This window comes from Triturus cristatus, chromosome 6 (assembly GCF_964204655.1).
Source record: "Triturus cristatus chromosome 6, aTriCri1.1, whole genome shotgun sequence".
Lineage (NCBI taxonomy): Eukaryota > Metazoa > Chordata > Amphibia > Caudata > Salamandridae > Triturus > Triturus cristatus.
In genome coordinates this window covers 1,222,083,997-1,222,102,998 of record NC_140589.1, presented here as the reverse complement: position 1 = coordinate 1,222,102,998, position 19,002 = coordinate 1,222,083,997, and the positions used below count along the sequence as shown (strand labels likewise).

Below are 19,002 nucleotides of genomic sequence, written 5' to 3'. Positions count from 1 at the left end.
GGCAGACAGCTACAGGTGTGTAGAAGAGCTACTAGCTGTTAGATTTTAATAGCTACAACCTAGAAATGTATTCTACAATTTATTCCATCTAAATTACCGCACAGGACAGTTTTATACTTGCATTACTTATGCATGCATTCAGCAGCTTTTAGTGGTGCGATTTCTCTGTTTACACATTTCTTGTATTAAAATATAAATGCATAGTACTTAGTGTAATTGATCTAGGATTTCAAATTGTTTTGTTTCCTTTTTTCCTTTTCTAGGGAATGGCCATTGCTGTCTTGGGACCCACTTTTAAACAATTGTCTGAGAATGTGAATTCCAACGTGGCCAACATGTCCTACATTATTGTTGGCCGGTCAGTGGGGTATCTTGGCGGTTCGATGATTGGAGGGATTCTTTTTGATTGCATGAATCAGCAACTTCTGCTAGGTAAATGCTACCTCAATGTGTATGTGCTTTTATATTGTGGGCGGTATTTTATTACTTGTGCATCCATGTCCAAAATAAGCCACCCCTATGCTTGGATTGTATATTGCCAGTTGCCTTACCAGTCTTTTGCATGATAATTGCTGTGACAGCTGTCCAGAGACTGTCCGAGTTAGCTATATTTTTTTATTTTACACAGTCTTATATAACCCGAATCGGGTTTCGTAGCGCTTTACATAGCACCAGTTGCATCATATGAGGACACATTCATTTTTTTTTAGACACGGGGAGATTAACAGAATCACAGGATGTACATCGTCATTGCCGAGACTCGAACCCAGTTCCCCACCTTCGAGTTTAGGCCAACACCTCTCCCCAGAGGAGAGTTGGAGTGTGAGCATATTTAGACATTGAAGGACCTCGTTTAAAAATGCCAAATAGTTTTCGTGAATTGCGTCCAGCTGTTTCTGTATTTGTTAGGATAAAAGGTGAGGGTTTTTTTTGTTGTAATTTGCTTGATACTTGTCACAAACTGAAACGAAAAAATAAAATTGCCCATCCATCCCACCCCTGAAATCTTATCATACCCTCACACAGGCTTTTGAAACGTTATGAAGGTGGTTGTCGGATAATGTTTCGAGGTATGGGGTTGAGAGAAACAAGAACGTCTAGCAGGGATTTGTTTGCTTTTTAGGTCTCGCCTGACCCAGCGCATGCGCTGGCCTGGCGAGACTTATTGAGAGGGCTCCAAAAAGTGCTACCAGGCCAGCCTGGAGCTACAGTGCACGGGCGCGCGCGCGGCGCTTTGCCGCGATTACTTCCACTTTCGCAGCCGCAGGGCCGCTTTGATGTTTGTGTAGCGCGGCAGGCCTCGGTTGCAGTTAATTAGGGAACGCTAATTAAAGGACACTGAAACGTGATATGAGTTTCTGGGCCGCTCAAAGACCACGTGTGGTCTTGCCCACGTTTATTTATCCCCTCGGGACGAGCCCGCCCGAGGGGTGTGTGGATGCGTGTTTTAGTGTCCCCTAGTGCACCCCGTCATGGGGAAGTATATACATAGTCTTTTAGTCTCTGACTGGGTGCAGGATTGGGGCGTAGTCCATATCGTTGACTTCTGGTGGAGGGGTCGGGAGACCTGTCCGACGGGGTAACCCCAGAAGCACCGGCAACGGGACCCCAATCAGTTAGTCTCTGATGGTCTTCTCCACCTGGGGCCGCCGGCTGCCCGCCTGACGGAGGTGACACCCATCCGCCGGGAGACGCCGGGCACCACTCTCCGTCACAACCCCTGGTAACTCAAGCCCTTCGCCATCCATGCCCGTCTCAGGGACCACCTTGAAGCTAGACACATTCCTGGTGACGGTCTGGTGTCCTCTCCGTGCCGTGATCATGGTCCCTCGCACCTCGGTCACCGTCCACACTTCAGGCTCATAGGGAGTTCGGAACTTCCATCCGGGGTGCCGATCTTTGATGACCACACGGTCTCCAATTCGGACCACGGTGTCCTGGGCTCTACCGGCCTCGCTAGCCTTCCGGTTTGTTGCTTCCCTCCGCGCCTGAATGGCCACCCCGTCTCTTTCCACCGGGGCCCAGCGTGGATCCGCCGGAATGCTGTCCCGCAGGGCTCACTTGAACAGGATGTGAGCAGGAGCGCACTTGGTGGTGCTGTGTGGGGTCTGGCGGTACACTCCCAGGAATTGATCGAGAGCTGCTTCCAGGTCTGCCTCGTTATCCACGGCGATCCGCAGCGCTCGATTGAGCGTCCTCATCAGCCGTCCCACCTCCCCGTTGGCTTGAGGCCAGAGGGGGTGATTATCCGGTGTCGGATCGCCAAACTTGTCAGGTACTCCTGGAACTCCCGCCCCTGGAATGGGGGCCTGTTGTCCGACTTGACCTCTTCGGGCAGCCCCATCGTTGCGAATATTCTGTCCAGAACCTTCTTGACGTGAGGGAACGCAGTGGATGCTATCACCTCCACTATCGGGAACTTCGAGAAGGAATCGACCATGACCAGCATGTGCCTGCCGTCCGGGAAGCTCCCGAAGTCGATGCTGAGATGGGTCCACGGCGTCTTACTCGCTTCTTCTGTAATCACTGGAGCTGGAGCCGGATCTCCTCCGGTGATAGTGCAAGCGTGGCACTGTCGGACCAATTCATCCACAGGCGCGTCCATCCCCGGGAACCACACCTTGTCCCGGAGCCGGGCCTTAGTCTTGGCCATTCCCTGGTGGCCTACATGCGCAAGCGCCAGGATTTTCTGCTGGAGGCTTTCCGGGACCACAATGAGCCGTCCCCTCAGAATGACTCCTTCTCCTCCTACGCTGAGTTCACTCCTGACCCGCCACAGTTGCTGTCGAGCGTGACTGACCTCTGGTCGCAGGGCTCGAACCCCGTCTAGGAAACGGGCCCATCCGTTGCTGTCTAGCGCCCTGCGGACGTGGGTGAGGGTAGGGTCTTCACAAGTGGCTTGACCGATCTCCTCCAGGGTCATAGCTTTCGGGCAGGACCCCTGCGATACCATGCTGACGAAGGCCTCCGTGTTGCACGTGTCTTCCGGTATGGCAGCTGATGGGGTTGATCGCGGATGCCGGGACAAGTAGTCCGCGGGATTGTGAGCCCCCGGCCGATAGATCACCTTGAACTGGTACGCCTGGAGCTGCACGGCCAGCGTTCGATCCGCGGCGGTGCCAGCCTCGACAATCCCGTGAACAGGGGGACTAGCGGCTTGTGTTCCGTCACGACGGTGAAGTCCTGTCCGCACAGGTACAAGTGGAAGTGCTGGCAGGCCCATTTGATGGCCAGCGCTTCTCTCTCTATCTGGGCATACCTCGTCTCGGTGTCGGTAAGTGCCTTGCTGGCGTACGCAACGGGCTTCCATACTTCGTGCCCATGTTCCTGTAAGAGGACAGCACCGAGGCCCACCGGGCTGGCATCCACCACCAACTCTGTCTTCCTCCGGGGGTGGAAGTAGGCCATGATTGTCTTGTCGGGGAGCCCCTCTTTGATCTCTTGGAACGCCTTGTTGGCCGCCGGGGTCCACTCCCACGGGTGATCGTGGCGCGTGAGGGCGCGTAGTGGTTCAGACATCGCGGCTAGCCTGGGAATGAACCGCCCACAGTATGTAGCCATCCCAAGAAAGCTTCTTACCTCAGTGGGACTGCACGGGGTGGGTACCGCTCGGATGGCTTCTGCCTTTCTCGAATCTACCAGCAACCCCTCTCGAGTGAACGTGTATCCAAAGAAGTCTACACTGTCCTGGTAGAACGAGCACTTCGCTTTGTGTAGCGTCAACCCGCACTCTGTCAGTCTCCGGAGTGTGGCCCGCAGTTGTGCGTGATGCTCTTCCAGAGTGTTGGAGTAGACTAAAATGTTGTCGCTGAGGTTGATTACGCCCTGCAGTCCGGACAGGGTCTCTCGGATTGCGTTCTGGAATACCTCTGCCACGGAGGAAACACCAAAACTCAGCCGTTTGTACCTCCGGAGGCTGACATGGGTCGAAAACGTGGTGCTGTACCGACTGCTGGGGTCTAGTTCTAGCTGGTGATAGCCAGCATTTAGGTCCAGCTTCGAGAACCATTTGGCCCCGTTGAGGTCCGCCACGATGTCGTCCATCGTGCGATTTTACAGGTTGGACCTGTGGGTTTTGCCAGTGCTTGTTAGCCCAGTATGGTCACTCTCACTTGTTGCTGAGGCTCTGCCAAGGCTTGTTTATTAAACTGATGTGATCATTGGGTTTGCCAATGCTTGTTGCTCCTGGCCTCCTCTCCCTGCTCTGGGCCTTATCATCTCCTCCCACGGGCTTCAGTTGCTGCACCACGCAGCATTGGGCACAGTTCAGGCGGGCAGGAGGAAGGGCAGCCCTGTCGAGGCCCCCTCACACGATCGGCCGATGCACCCAGGGCCAGCACGAGAGGAATTCCCCAGAGTACCTCGGTGCGGGGGCAGGAGCAGAGCACCGATGAGGCGCCGGGGCAGCCACTCACCCCTGAAGAGCGCGCACAGCGCTGGAAGCTTCCGGTGCAGGGAGCAGCATGCGGGTGGGCTCCGCGATCAGCAGGCCACGTCGGGAGGCGGTCCCCCTCCAACACCACACGGGTGGGCTCCGCAGCCACCGGGATGAAGCAGGTGAGCAGCGGGGGCGTCAGCAATGCGGGTGGGCTCCGCACGCTCCCCGCGTAGGCTGACAGAAACAGCACGCGAGGCACAACCGGCCTCGTCGCCAGTGTAGCGCGTCAGGCCTCGGTCGCAGTTAATTAGGGAACGCTAATTAAAGGACACTGAAACGTGATATGAGTTTCTGGGCCGCTCAAAGACCACGTGCGGTCTTGCCCACGTTTATTTATCCCCTCGGGACGAGCCCGCCCCGAGGGGTGTGTGGATGCGTGTTTTAGCGCAACATTGTATAAGAGAGCCCGGGTGGCTCTCTACATCTTGATCGTGATCGTGATCACTTTCACTTTCGTGGTCGCACGGCCGCTTTGCATAGCCAATAGGTCTCGCTTTTGGGACCTTATAAGTATTTAGTTATGCAACTGTTGCATAGCTAAACACTTATAAGGTCCCAAAGGCGAGACCTATTGGCTATGCCAATGCTTGTTTCTTTTTGTATGCTGCGTATTGCAGAGCTTAATTGCTTCTAGGCACTCGTAATTGGGACAAGGAGATAGTCGATAAGGCGTCGGCCACTACTTGCAGCAGAAGTGACATCTGGAGGTGGGGTATGCAAGGTTAACACTAAACTCCTATATGAGGGGAGCATCATCATAATAGGAGGCTGCAAGTTTTCAATTAGTTCCTCTATAGGGTACGTTTTAGAGAGAGTAGGGGGTTAAAGAGGTGGGTGGTGGTGGGGAGGAAGCAAGTTTTATAACACGTGGGTTTTAGTTCTCTTACGAATAGAATGCTGGGGACGCTGTGGATGCTGAGAAGAAATTCAAATACTTAATAATAACTAAATAATACGTTGACACTTGTAACACATGCATAAAATCTGTCATTAATTTTCATATTGCTGTGTAGTTATGACATTATTGGTCATCTGTAATAATAAAATGATTTAGCTGCTCAACTGTAACCCCTTAGAGTTGAGTTGTGACGTCACAGTGCCTGTTGCTAGAACTAGCAGACAGGCATATCACGGGGCAGAGTTACAACAGCTGTTCAAACATTTGTGATAAATGCCTGTTTTTGTGTAGTCACCCCCATTGCTCTGCGAGACATTGTGAATGAGGAGATTTCAGAAGGGGACTTGAAGCCCCGCCCCTATTTTTCATTGGCTGGCGTCATCGTTTATGTAAAACGGTGGTCTCCGATTGAAACTGAGGCTTTTTGGTTGCCGCCCTTTCCCCTTTTCGACTGGCCCATCTGGACTGGATCGTCTGCCTTTCGGCTGACGTGAAGTACCTTCTTATATTTAGGAGGCGTGTACTGCCGGCTCATGTTTCCGACAGCTTGTTTTTAATCGCGCAATGGCGACAGCTTGTTTTGTATTTATAGGACGCTATGCGCGCTTTCACTTTTACAATGCGGCCACACGTAGGGCCCAATCATTAGCAGTGCAGCGTGCCGCAGGATTTATTTTTAATAATTATTGACAGCGGGCCAGGCCCGCTTTCACTTTTATAATAGCGTGCACACCACGCCGCGCTTTTGGTTTCTTATGTGCAGCTTGTTTTTGGTGAGCTTTTGCTACGCTGCCCTCTATATTACTTGGAATCTGTCCAGCTTCTGGAGGCACGAAGAGGACAACAATTTCCCACAGAAAATAAAAACACCTTTAATGGGCTTGTAATCCTAACACCTCTAAACACTCTCACTCCTGCTCCGTGCAAGACACCGCTGTTCCCGTACCGCATTCTTTAAAGATTCGCATCATACCCCCATGTTCTCACCCGCTGAGCCCCTCTTACCTCTTGGCAGAGGCAGTGCTGGTCAATGGCCCAAACAGTAGGCACGTGGGTGGCCAGCATCTGGTACTGAGTGAGGGTGGCATTGCAGGCTCTGGCACAGATGAGACGGTTCTTCCCCACTGCATTATCGCCGACCACCACACATTTAATGGTTTGAAGCTACGAGGCGTGTTCAGCAGCTCCTCAGGGACTGGAGGTGGCAACGGTGCTCGGGCGACCGGCGCGCTTCCTCACTTCCCCCGCCGGGGACTGGAGTGTCACGTCGTTGCAGCGGGCTGGAAAAAAATTAACTCCGCCGACACTGCTGCTGAACAGTACCTTGTAGTCCCCCGCAGTGCCGCCTCCCATGCACACGGGCGAACACTTGCGGCTGCTGCCGGGATGACGTTGGTACGGGGTGATGTGCCTCATCGGTCAGTTGCTCCCGGGTGGCTGATGGATGAGGTGTTATGAATAAACCTCCATGTTAATCCTTTACTCGAGTGTCCTGATTATTAAGGATCTTTCACTGGCGACGAGGATGGGATAGACAGGAAAAAAGTAAAGCAAGTTCTTGCAAATGTGGGTGATTTAGTACGTTTGAAGGCTCCTGTAGGAGCATTGTCATGGTCAAAGTTTACTGCTCCTATGCGAGTAACGAAATGTTTAAGAAATGCTGTCAAATTGGAAAATCGGAAGATTTGGAATTTGAGTCGAGTTGTAATTGTCAAATCTAATCCTCAAATGAAAAAGTCTGGCATTAATTTGCCTAATGGCTCGGATAAGTCATCTAATTTATGTCTGAGACGTAGTGGTCAGAAGACATCAGTACCATATTATATGAAAGACTATGTAAATTAGAGCTTGTGGTGGTTTATGATTTCCTTTGTTAAAATCTCACTTGTATCTCATTTTGTGTTGTATGTTCACTTCATTATTGGAAGGGGGATGTGTGGTGTTCTCCTCCACTTTCTTGAGATGCAAGTTCTATAGAACATAGAACTTGGAATGCATGTCATGCCTCATCGGTCAGTTGCTCCCGGGTGGCTGACGGATGAGGTGTTATGAATAAATCTCCATGTTAATCCTTCACTTGAGTGTCCTGATTATTAAGGATCTTTCACGGGGCCTTGTCATTTCCGTGATGCCGCACTTCAACCCAGCAGGTCCTCGGCGACAGACAAAATCCCTCGTGGAGCTCAGGGGAGTTCTTGTGCTGCCTCACACAGCGACCCAACATGAAAGTAGAACCGGCTTGCGGTGGCACCACCGCTGTAGGCGATCATCCGGTAAGGGAAACCACTTCTTACTTCCAGAAATTGAAAGGCTCCTCCGGTGAGCACGGAATGTGCTATCTCCTCCAACAGTTTCTCAAAAACCTTTGGCGCCGCTTCCCAGCTCCACGATGTAGTAGTGAGCTGTAGTGGGGGGAGCGGCGCCTTATATCCTCCCCCCCATGATTTTCCTGCCGATCCTGGGGTCGCACAATGATTGCGGGTTCAATCATCACCTCCCCCCCACCCCCCATTCGCCTCTTTACTACTATTTTTGGTGACACTTTTGCTTTTTGAGATAGGGCGAATAGGTCACCATGCTACATATTGTACCAACACCAGCGCAGTGAGATGTTGTATTTTCGACTGAAAATTGTGCTACACACTTAACACTAATCAGGGCTTTAAGTGGGATGATAAAACTGGGAGGTCTCTCAAAGGGGTGCGGCTAATGTAATTGAGGGCACGGCTTAAAAACAAGTAAGCTAAAAATGTGTGCTTAGTATACTGTGCCACGCGACTTGTCTCGCATTTATGCGAGTTTAAGCTATTGGCATTCTAAATGCCTTTTATTTATGTTTTATAAATGAAAACAAAAATAAAAGGCACTCAAAGCGCTCTCCAGTGAGTCACCACAGGGCTCTGCCCCCCCAACCCACTCTTTTTTTTTTTTCTTGCTTTTTTTTTTACTTTAATAAGCGCGGCGCCGTCTTCACGGACACCGCGCTATGCAATGCAATAGGTGTTGCTTTTGGTATTGTAAATAACAATGCCTTTTAATGTTTTTAAAGGCATTGCCATTTACAATGTCAGTAGCTCAAAATAATGTCATTGCGAGACCTATAGCATTGTAAATGCTTGTTGAACTCTGCACACTGGAGCACTACTGTCCAGTCCCCATTGTATGTAATTGTAAATTGCATTTTTATATAGCGTTTACTACCCCTGACGAGGCGTCTAAGCTCTTTTCTGTGAGTATCATGCTACTGCAGAACCCAAAAGGGATTAGTGATAAATTAGTATAGGTAAATATGGAATAAAGATATGGAAAATTGGCTAATCCCCAGCTAGCATATTTAACTTTTCAGTAGAGCCATAGTATGTGGTGCAGGAAATACACCCATGACATGGACATTACATTTCACTTGTGGACTGCAGCACATATTGTACCATCCACTATTCCGACAAGGAAACTTGACTTCCGTCCTATATTAGTAGCTTGCCTGCCTCAGCTTTTAAACCTATAGGCCCACCTGTCAAAATAAGCTTTTTCGACCAGGGGGAGAAACCTACTTAAAAATATTTAGGGTCTGTTTAAGAGTTTAGGGGATGGGATTTACCCTGTCAGGGTTACAGAGTAAAGAATTCTGTCGTCCCGAAGGAGTACTCACAAGCTGAACGTAGAGATATTCGATGGCCCAGCAGGCATCTTTTGCATTGGCAATAATTGCCATCACAGTAGTTCCAGTCAATTTATTGACAGTTTGATGGACAGCTCCATCAACATGATGGAATTGTACAGCAAACATTCAGTATTTGTTTGGGGGGAGGGGTAAAATCCTGAAGAGGGTTTTTATTTTTGAAAATAAAAACAGCAATGACCCTCCTCCTCACATGAGATTTCCCCCATTACGTGGGGGGTGTTTAAAATGTTTTTACTACAACAACAATAAAATGTTTTTACTGTCATATCCAGTAAGGGACAGACAAGGGAAACTGGCCATTTAACTACCCACCTAATCGGCAGAGCACTCAAACGGGCAAACCTCCAATGCCCCTTACTGTCTCGGTCAGTCACATATGTATGTTGCTGGTGGAGACGGCGTAGTCTCTGCCGCTGACATAATGAAGCACCACCCCACTGTAAATGAGGCAGGTGAAACTTCAGTTTGACAGAGAGGGTACTCCATCGCCTCTTAGCTGGAGTACCCTCTCCCCCCAGACTCAGTCAGACACCACTAAGAAGGCCATGGTGGTGACAAGGTAGTGTGCTTACCATACAAAAATAAAACGCATAAGATCTTGAGGTTTGCATGTGCCTACAGTTACTAGCCCTCAAAAGCATTTCACTGTGTCGGTGTTATCGTTTTTTCTATGAGAAAAGCTAAATTACAATGTAAATGGCTCAGAAAAAGCAACTAAGTCCATTCAACCTCTGTTTTGCATATTCACGAAAAACCCAAAGGTATGCTGAAGTTGGACTTCTGATAACCTGGTCTCGAAAAAGTGACTTTTAAAAAGTTATATTTTTCCTGCCTAAAGCTTCAGTAGGCTAATTAGCATTAGCATGTCTGCAACTGCTCTCCCTGACAATTCCACACCCCTGATGAGGTGTGAAACTGCTCCCAGTGTAGAGACAATGACTTGGGCTTTTTGGCCGGATGGCCTGGGTGTGAGAAATGCTGTTCAGCTTATTTCAGGAAGGGTCATTTTGGAATGTCTAGGAACATTATTAATTTGAAAGGGACCAGGATTACACCTGTCCATTCATCCACAAGTGAGACCTGAGGTAGAGGGGTTTTTCAATCCCAGGGCACATTATAGCCATCCTGACTTCATTAACAGTGGGAGGGGAGGCTGTTCCCAGAACCAATTTGTTGTGGTTAGATAGGTAGGGACTGCTTTTTACAGTGATTACACTCCAGGGAGGGCCACCAGCCTACTCCTAAAGCTTAAAGGCTCTACCATATTGAAAGTGAATGTATGTTTTTATCCCGCAGTCTTTTTCCCCGCAGGGAATTACAACGCGGTCGTTACAACCACCGCGTTGTGATTCCGCATACCATTACTCCGCAAGTCGGAACAACGACTTGCGGAGGGGGGCGCTGTTGGAATAGAATAATTTACTATTCCAACTCCAGTCTGTGCGGACAATAGGGAAGGTGTTGGATTTTAAATCCAACACCTCCCCCCCCCCCCCCTTTTGTAGCGACCGCATTGTGATTCCCTGCAGGGAAAAAGATTAGTGGTAAACGTTGTTTACCATTGGAAGTTCATGGGAATTGTGTACTTTAGGATAGTTGAAGTATATCAAACAGTTTGTGCAGAAAAGGGGGAAAGGTTGACCTTGGGAATGTTTTAACTATTTGTCAGGAAGTATCCCACTAGTCCTTCCTACCCAGTGGATAGTGTACTCTACAAAAGTAGCACCTCGTCCCCCACTCCTCAGAACCTTCTGGACCTACAGAAGAGGACGAAGCCTGCTGACTGACCTGTGTGGAGACCCAAAGGGCCGGACCTGTTCTCCTCCTTGCACCTGGAACTCAGAACTGGACTCTAAGGGTAAGTTGGCTGAGCTCCTGTTTAGCTAGAGGGACACCAAAACCTTCAAGCTGCCTTTTCCTGGATTGACAAATTGACCAGTGGCAAGTGGACCCTGACTGGAGTGTGTTGGTGACCTCCACTGGAATGCATCCTGGGCTCTACGGTCTATCCCTGAGGACCTGGGAGTCTTATAAGTGACCAAGAGGAATTACTCCAAAAGAAGAGAACGTTGAGACTTCGGTCTCCAGAGGACCTGGACTAACCATCCAAAGCTATCTGTTCAAGGGGCAGCATCGGTGGGTAAGAAAATCAGGTTTGTCATGCTCAGGGCTTCCTGCTGCCCAAAAGAAGACTTTCGCAGACATACCCTTGAGACAAAGGTCTCTGGTTTAGGTGCACCTTATCTGACTACGGCCTCCCACTTGTCCAGCTAGAGAATTTTGAGGTCTAAAAAGGGGGACTAAGTACCACCGTAGAAGTTTTAACCATGAAAAGGAATGAAAAGTATCTGGCCAGCTAGAGGAGTTTGGCATGCCTGAAATTTGAACAATCCCAATGAGAGCTTTTCCTCACAAAACAAATGGCTTAAACAGGACCTTGTTGTAAATTGATACTTGTATAGCGCACTACTCACCCGTTGAACTGCTGTCTGAATTTGAGAGCACTTTGTCGGATACAGTCTTCAACATTGCCCCTCTAGAGGATTTCTACTTTTATTTTAAAGACTATGTCAGAAGGTAAAAATATTTCACTGAGTGGACCCACTAGAGTTAGCAGGCTTCTAATACATTGCTGTCTGTCTCAAATTGTTCCTGGATCCCAGTAAACCGCACCCATAGACGGTATGCTGTTTCTTGTGCTTTTTAAATAAAAGCTTTAAAAATGATCGCCCATTACCCTAATAGATCTTAATCCTTTTTGTAAGTTTTTCCTACTAAATATTTCTTAATTTTCTTAAATTGGATTTGGGATTTCACTGCGTTTTCCGACTCTTTAATTGTTTAGTACTGCTAAATACTTTACACATTTTGCCTATGTTTGCCTGGCTGTTTAGTGCCATAGCTACCAGGGGGCTGAGCTTTGTGTTTGACCTGGCAGAATTGTGCACTTAGTACTTGGGAAAGTGTCATATAGGACCCAATTTCTTACAACAAACTAAAGGGTGAACCAGATTTTCTGATGTTACCCTACATTAGAATAACTGAGACCTTGAGCCATCATTGATTTATTTTTTTATTTTTACTTTTTGAGTCTTAACCTTAGAACACACCTCAGCTTGGTACAGAGCCAGCAGTAAAGTAAAACAAAATCTCAACAATTCAAACTGCAGTGCCTCAGAGTGGGTCACACAGGTTTGCCCCATTCGAGGCTAATCGTGAAGTAACAAAACATCAAGCATCGCCCCATAAAGTCAGTCTGAAGCGACCACAAAGGATTGGATTTCCCTCTCTAAGGACCATGGACAGGATGATATGGCTCAAAATGTATCCCTCTATGCCCGGGCCAATCTTTCCAAACTTTAGTGTGCTTCTGTAGGCAAACCCTGTCTAGGTGTACTGGACGTTCTTGGCCCATGCAGTAGTCCACTGGTTGTTTTTTTTTTTTTTTTTTTTGTGCAGTGGGTATAGTATGTTATTCCATGTCAGGACTCTCGCCGCATGTTATCACACATGATGAACTGCTGCTGTTTTTTTAAAAGTCTTGCACTATGCTGCATATTTTTTGCGTGAGCTACTAGCTTTTCGTTGTTTGTTTAATTTTGCACTTCAAATTCTACATTTATTTTACATCTTTGCGACCATATTGATTCATATTAAGGAAGCTGGAGACATAAGGATTTCAGCTTTTTAGAGAGAGAGAGAGTAATGGTGGGACTATGTATTATAAGTAACAAATTAACCACATGTTGTATTGTAAAAGGCTGTTGTAAATCACCTTCAGAAATCCATGACCTTATAAAGCTCAATAAATGATAAACTGGTTTCATTTTCTGTCAGACTGCTTGCTTACAGCTTTCATTCTGAAGGATGCTTGTTTCCGGTCCAGGGAAGACATGGCTTGGCAGTTCGGGCTGGACTGTTCCCATGAGGCACAGACTGATTTGTATATGGCCATGTCTGAACTGGGGTGGCGCAGTGAGCTAAAGAATGATGATGTATTAAACCCAGATCAATTGACTGGGGGTGAGTGCTTGCAATGTTCAACACTCTGTCCATCATCCCCTTTGGTTTTGCTTTGTTCGCCCTAAGTTGGCAGGGCATGCCCAGACGTGGGTCCCTTGCTCACTTTGCCACTGGATTCAAGCTAGCCTGGCTAATGACGGCTGATTAGCCAGAAACCGGTCCCAGGATGCTTGTTTCCGGTCCAGGGAAGACATGGCTTGGCAGTTCGGACTGGACTGTTCCCTTGAGGCACAGGGTCAGACTGATTTGCATATGGCCATGTCTGAACTGGGGTGGGGGAGTGAGCTAAAGAATGATGATGGATTAAACCCAGATCAGTTGATTGGGGGTGAGTGCTTGCAATGTTCAACACTCCGTCCATCATCACCTTTGGTTTTGCTTTGCTCGCCCTAATTTTTTATTTTATTTGTTTTTATTTGCATTTGTAACACAAAAAAGAACCAAAACAATTACATTCAGCAAGACAATCAGTAATCATTATGCGGTCTACAGGCCATAGTTGCTACGATCTGCCACAGCGCATACAGCACATGTCGAATAAAATCAATAGCAGTACATTACACTATTGCTTTGTTTGGTCAACAAACAGTGTCCCATGTTCAGACTCTGGTGTAATAATATGCACTGGGATCTCAGACTCTTGCTCCAGGGAGGGGCTTATGTACCAGTTGTGCCCGTTAAAAGTTGTCTAACTCCACAGTATTTTGCCAGTCTACAAATGGCTCCCAAAAACCCCGGGAGCGGGATCTCGCTGGCAGCTGTTCCCAGTATGTATCCTATTGCGTTTTACAATGTGTAACACTAGTTACCCAATTTTTGGTGGTCGGCGGTCGAGACGCTCTCCAATGAATGGCGACTTGGCGTTTCGCCATGATTAGCAACATCGCAGTTAGTCTCTTGCGTTTGGGTGGAATATCAGTGCTTTTGCCCAGCAACGCCGCCAGCGGCGTGCAAGGTAGCTTATGTCCAGTAATGGCCTGTATGCAATGCAATGTCCGTAGCCAGTAATTGGCCACCGGCTGGCAATGCCATGCCATGTGTAGGAAATTGGCTTGTGTGTCCCCACATCGCCAGCAGCGGTCATCAGAGCTCAAGCCCATTCGGTGCAGTTGCGTCGGAGTCCGATAAAGGCGATGTATATATTTAAAGTTGATTAATCTAAGCCTATAATTGGAGGATAAAAGTCTCATCTGTCCACAGATCGACTTCCATTGGTCGTCTGAAATGCTTGTGTCTGTCTCTGTCTCCAACCCTGCTTTAGCCTCAGGGATGATTAGTGGAGATTCACTCTGCGTAATATTATATATGCTGGTTATCAGCTTGCTGCCGTGGTCGACCGCCAATACGTTTTCTAGTGCAGCCAGTGGTGGGCGGCGGGGGGGGGGGGGGGAATGTTTTGAACCTACTCCTGCAAGAAGAGCGCAGCTGGTGATATAGGAGCATGTCCGCTGTTGTTGGGGGAGTCTGTCTGCACATCTGTTCCATCGTCAAAATGGTGTTTGCGGGAAATAGGTCTTTGCCCAGCGGGGGTATCTGTGGATGACTTGCTACCTGCATCGAGGGGGGCATATGGTGTGTCTAGCTTTGCTATTTTTCGCAGTCCTGCCCAGGCCCAGCGTAGCGCCTCCACTGTGTCAACCTCCTCTTGTGGTCGTTTAAATGCTTGAAAATCGGAAGTGGCCAATGGCAGTGGTGCTGCCCTATCCATTTCTATAGCTACATGTGGCTGAAAGGGTGTAGGGTGTACCCAATAGTGTAGGAAGTGCACTTGCGCACTATAGGCATACAGTACAAAATCCGGTGCAGCTAGTCCCCCTTGGGATTGGGGCAGTGTTTTGAAAAAGTGTGTCGTTAGTGGGATGGGGACGTTAACAAAAAGGTAAAGTAGCTTGGGCAGTATGATCATTTTGGCCAGTGCTACACACCCTATCAGTGAGAGTGGTAGTGTCTTCCATCTACGTACCCTTTGCGTGATCCAGTCAATTGTCCTGCCGTAGTTTTCGGACCACAATTCAGTCAGGTCATTACTGAGCCAAATACCCATATACCGCGTTGGACCTGTCGCCCAGGTGATGAGGTACTCCGTCTCGAAGGGGCGAGTTCCGGAAGTCAAGGGGAAGATGACAGACTTGCTCCAGTTTATGCGCACCCCGGAGAGTTCCCCGTAACGGGTCAGTTCCCTCGTCATAGGTGCCAAATTTTCCCTGGGGTCCGTCATGTAAAGTGTGATGTCGTCGGCTTAGAGGAAAATCGACAATCCGCACAATGTAAACCCTATGCTGCGGTGTGTGTGGTCTTGTCGAATACGGGCTGTCAATGGCTCGGTGGCGATGGCAAAAAGAAGGGGCGAAAGGGGACAGCCCTGTCTTGTCCCCCTGGTTATGTTGAAGGGTTCAGAGACCAGTCCGTTCACTCTCGCGCGCCGTGAGCATTGTGTATAATAATTGTATCCGTTTAATGAAAACGGGGCTAAGACCTATACGATGTAGCAGAGGAAAGAGGAAACTCCATTCCAGGGAGTCAAATGCCTTAGTGGCATCGAGTAGGGCTGCAATGGCTGGGACGTGCGGTGTTAAGTAGTGCATTAAAGCAAATATCGTCCGGAGGTTGTGAGATGTTGACCGTCCTGGTATGAAACCGGATTGGTCTGGTAAAATTATTCGTGTAAGCAAAGGTTGCATTCGGGTAGCTAATATTTTTACATCTATATTTATTAATGAAATTGGGCGATAGGAGTCACATTGGGTGGGGTCTTTACCTGGTTTTAAAATCGTTATGATAAGAGCTTCTCTCATCGAAGGGGGCAATTGTCCCACTTCCATGGCTTCATGGTACACCGGCAGAAGGCGAGGAGCTAGAATCTCCACTTACTCCTTATAGAATTGGGCTGTCTGGGCCAGGGGCTATATCTGCTGGCATTCCCCCTATGGTCTGTTTGATATCATCTACTGTAAATGGCATCTCCATATATTCTCGGTGGGCTCTTTCAAACCACACCAGTGCTATGGAGTCAAAATATTTATTCAATAAGGTCTCTGTCAGGCCAATATTGGATTTATACAATAGTGCGTAAAAACTGCGCATTTTATCAAGGATAGCTGGTGGAGAGCGGATCAGTTCCCCCTCCACGTTAGATAATTCTGTTATAAGCGGGGAGCCCCTGGGTTTTCGTGGGAGATTGGCCAGTGTTTTGCTCGGTTTGTCCCCTTCTCCATATCTACGTGCTGTGGTCTGTTTGTGTAGGAATTTGAGTTCCCGTTAAGCCTCCTCTTGGTGGGACGTGAGTGCATTGCGTATCTTAGCCAATAGAAAGGGTGTCGGTGTTGTGCAATATTGTGCTTCTAGGTCATGCAATTCCTTTTCAATCTGGTGTAGGCTATTTCTTATGTCTCGGAGGACCCCAGACTGCCCTGCTATACAGTGTCCCCGGATTACCACTTTAAACGCTTCCCATACAGTGCACTCTGTCTTCACTGAGCCGGGGTTGTGTTAAAAAAAAATTCCTGGATGTATGTTTGAACACTCTCGCGGAATGCTGAGTCTAATAGGGCATTAGAAGGGAGGCGCCACGAGAATGGCTGTCGAGAAGGCTGCGGAATCTGAAGTGCCAAAACTACAGGGGCGTGATCTGACAGTGTTCTCGCATGGTGGTTAGCCCAGTGCTCCCAGACCTGTAGGTCTCTGGTTAGTAACCAAAAATCAATTCTGGATCAGGCTTGTTGGTGGTGCATAATGCAGGTACCCTCCCTCAACGTGGGGTGAAGTGCCCTCCAGGGATCGGATAGGTCATAGTCTTGTATTTTACTGTGTAATGTTGTTGTCGCGTGGGGGTGATGGGTGCGCGCTGCGCCTTTCCTATCCATGTGAGGGGAGAGTGTGATGTTGAAGTGCCCGCCCCAGAAGTAGCGCGGTGTCTCCCATAGACTGGATCTTGTGCCATAGCTTTTGGAAAAAAATGGGGTTGTCTATGTTAGGCCGACGTTAGCTATAATCAGCGGACAGTGATATAATGTACCTTTTAAGAGGAGAAATCGTCCCTCTGGGTCCTTAATCGTTTGGTGTGTCTGCCAGGGGACCCCTTTACGAATGAGAGTTGCCACCCCTCTGGAATAGTTAGAGTAGCCCGCACTGTGGATTTCGCTCCAGCGAGCAGCGGACAATCTTGTGCCTGTCATCTCTAGGAGGTGAGTCTCCTGTAGGAGGCTAATATCTACTTGATGTCTAGATAAGTAAGATTGCACAAGCCTGGACTTTCGGTTGTCATTTAGACCCCTTACATTCCAAGTAAGGCAAGTGAGTTTAGACAGGCGGCTGTAATAGCAACTCTAGCGTCAAAGCAAGTGTTTCGCTGTCTGGCTCCTTCCCCACTGTGACCTCGTTCTCACATGAAGTTCGCTATCTGTCCTATGTGTAAGTCTGCATAATGCTGTGCCTATTCGCAGCTGACCGTGGATGAAATCATATAAGTCCACTACTTTATTGTCTTCCATCAAACAACAACAAACTGCAACTCCCCCCCCCCGCCCCCCAACCACACCAACCCCCCCAATCAGGTTGTGCATCCCGTATTAAACATCTCCCTTCGTGAGGGAACCCGTTAAACTTCATAGAACTGGGAATCATCCCTCAGGGGGCACGGGTTTGTCTGCTAACAGCTCTGTCGCTCTTGGACAGGGTGGCAGAGCGTATATGGGCGGCTATGGCGTACATTGTTAACAACAGTGGCTCCCCCGGAACTGTAACACACATTTCCTCATGGTTTACATATCATCAGTCATTGTCAATCATCTGATTGTTCGATCATGTGAAGCCTCCGTCTCTTGCTGTCGGTTCTTCTTGGCATGCCGTTTCGCAAACTTCAAGGCAGCGCTAGCATCTGTAAAAAAACGAGGCTTTCCTCCGGTTTGAACTCTCAATTTGGCCAGGTACATCATGGCGTATTTCGTACCAGTCTGTTGAAGCAGTTTTTTGGCCGGTGTGAATTCTCGTCGTGCAGTTTGGACTGCCTGGGTGAAATCCAGGTATAGCGCAATCCTGTTACCTTGATATTGAACGTCCTCTTTATCTCTGGCGGCTCTCAACACGGTGTCCCTGTCCCTGTAGTTAAGCAGGCGGGCAATGATCTGTCTTGGGGTGGCTCCTGGTGCTGGTCTGGGGCCCAAGGTGCGATGCACTCGTTCTACCAAGAACAGCGGGGTGAGGTCGGCCGCGCACAGGTCTCGGAGCAGGTCTTCTATATATCATTCCATGTTTTGGATATTTGCCGATTCCGGAATCCCCGTGATACGGATGTTGTTTCTCCTAGACCTCGCCTCCAAATCTTCGTTGCAGACCCTGATCGCTTCAAGTACTCTCTACATGCGGAGTATACTCCCCATGACATTTCCTGACGATCCTCAGAGTCCGAGACTCGCTGTTCCAGCGTATCTATTCAACTTACATACTTGTCGATCTTTTGGGACATATGATCCATTCGTTCCGCCATGTTGTCTAATTTGGTATCGATGGTTTTCAAGCTACCACTCACCTCGCGTAGCATTGCTCGGATGTCATCGTCTGGGTCTGGGTCTGAGTCCATTGGGGTCTCGGGGACTATTGTGAGTGAAGCAGTCAGAAGGTCTTGGAGGCGTGTTGACCGTTTCTCAAAGGTGAGTTTCGATTGCTTGTTCTCGACTTTCCCCATAATGATAGACAGTTCTTCCACCCTTGCCGCTCCTGGCCTAACGGGGGCTACGCTTTGTTCCCACCACTTGTGTTATAGACTGGTCTTAGGTGTGGATAAGTTGCGATGTTTTCGAAAGCTGCAGTGTCCCACCACTAGTAGTGTACCCACTGTTGCGACAGTTCGAGTAGGTTGGCCAGATTCTCAAGGGTGGCCTCGTCGCGTTATCCAGCTGTGGCCAAGCAGGGCTTGCTATTATTGCTGTCGTTTCTGGAGAGCTAGCAGGCATCATGCCGCTG

At 48.7% G+C, this 19,002-nt stretch overlaps 1 protein-coding gene across 1 annotated transcript in view; it reads left to right on the top strand.

Annotated features, from left to right (window-relative positions):
• The first annotated feature begins 267 nt into the window (after positions 1-267).
• Positions 268-19,002, top strand: part of LOC146821200 (solute carrier family 60 member 1-like) — a 335,760-nt gene continuing 317,025 nt past the window's right edge. Inside the window, exon 1 of the mRNA XM_085609331.1 lies at positions 268-432. Within this exon, the coding sequence (XP_085465457.1) occupies positions 336-432 (97 nt within the window). The 5' untranslated portion in view covers positions 268-335. The remainder of the gene's footprint in view (positions 433-19,002) is intronic.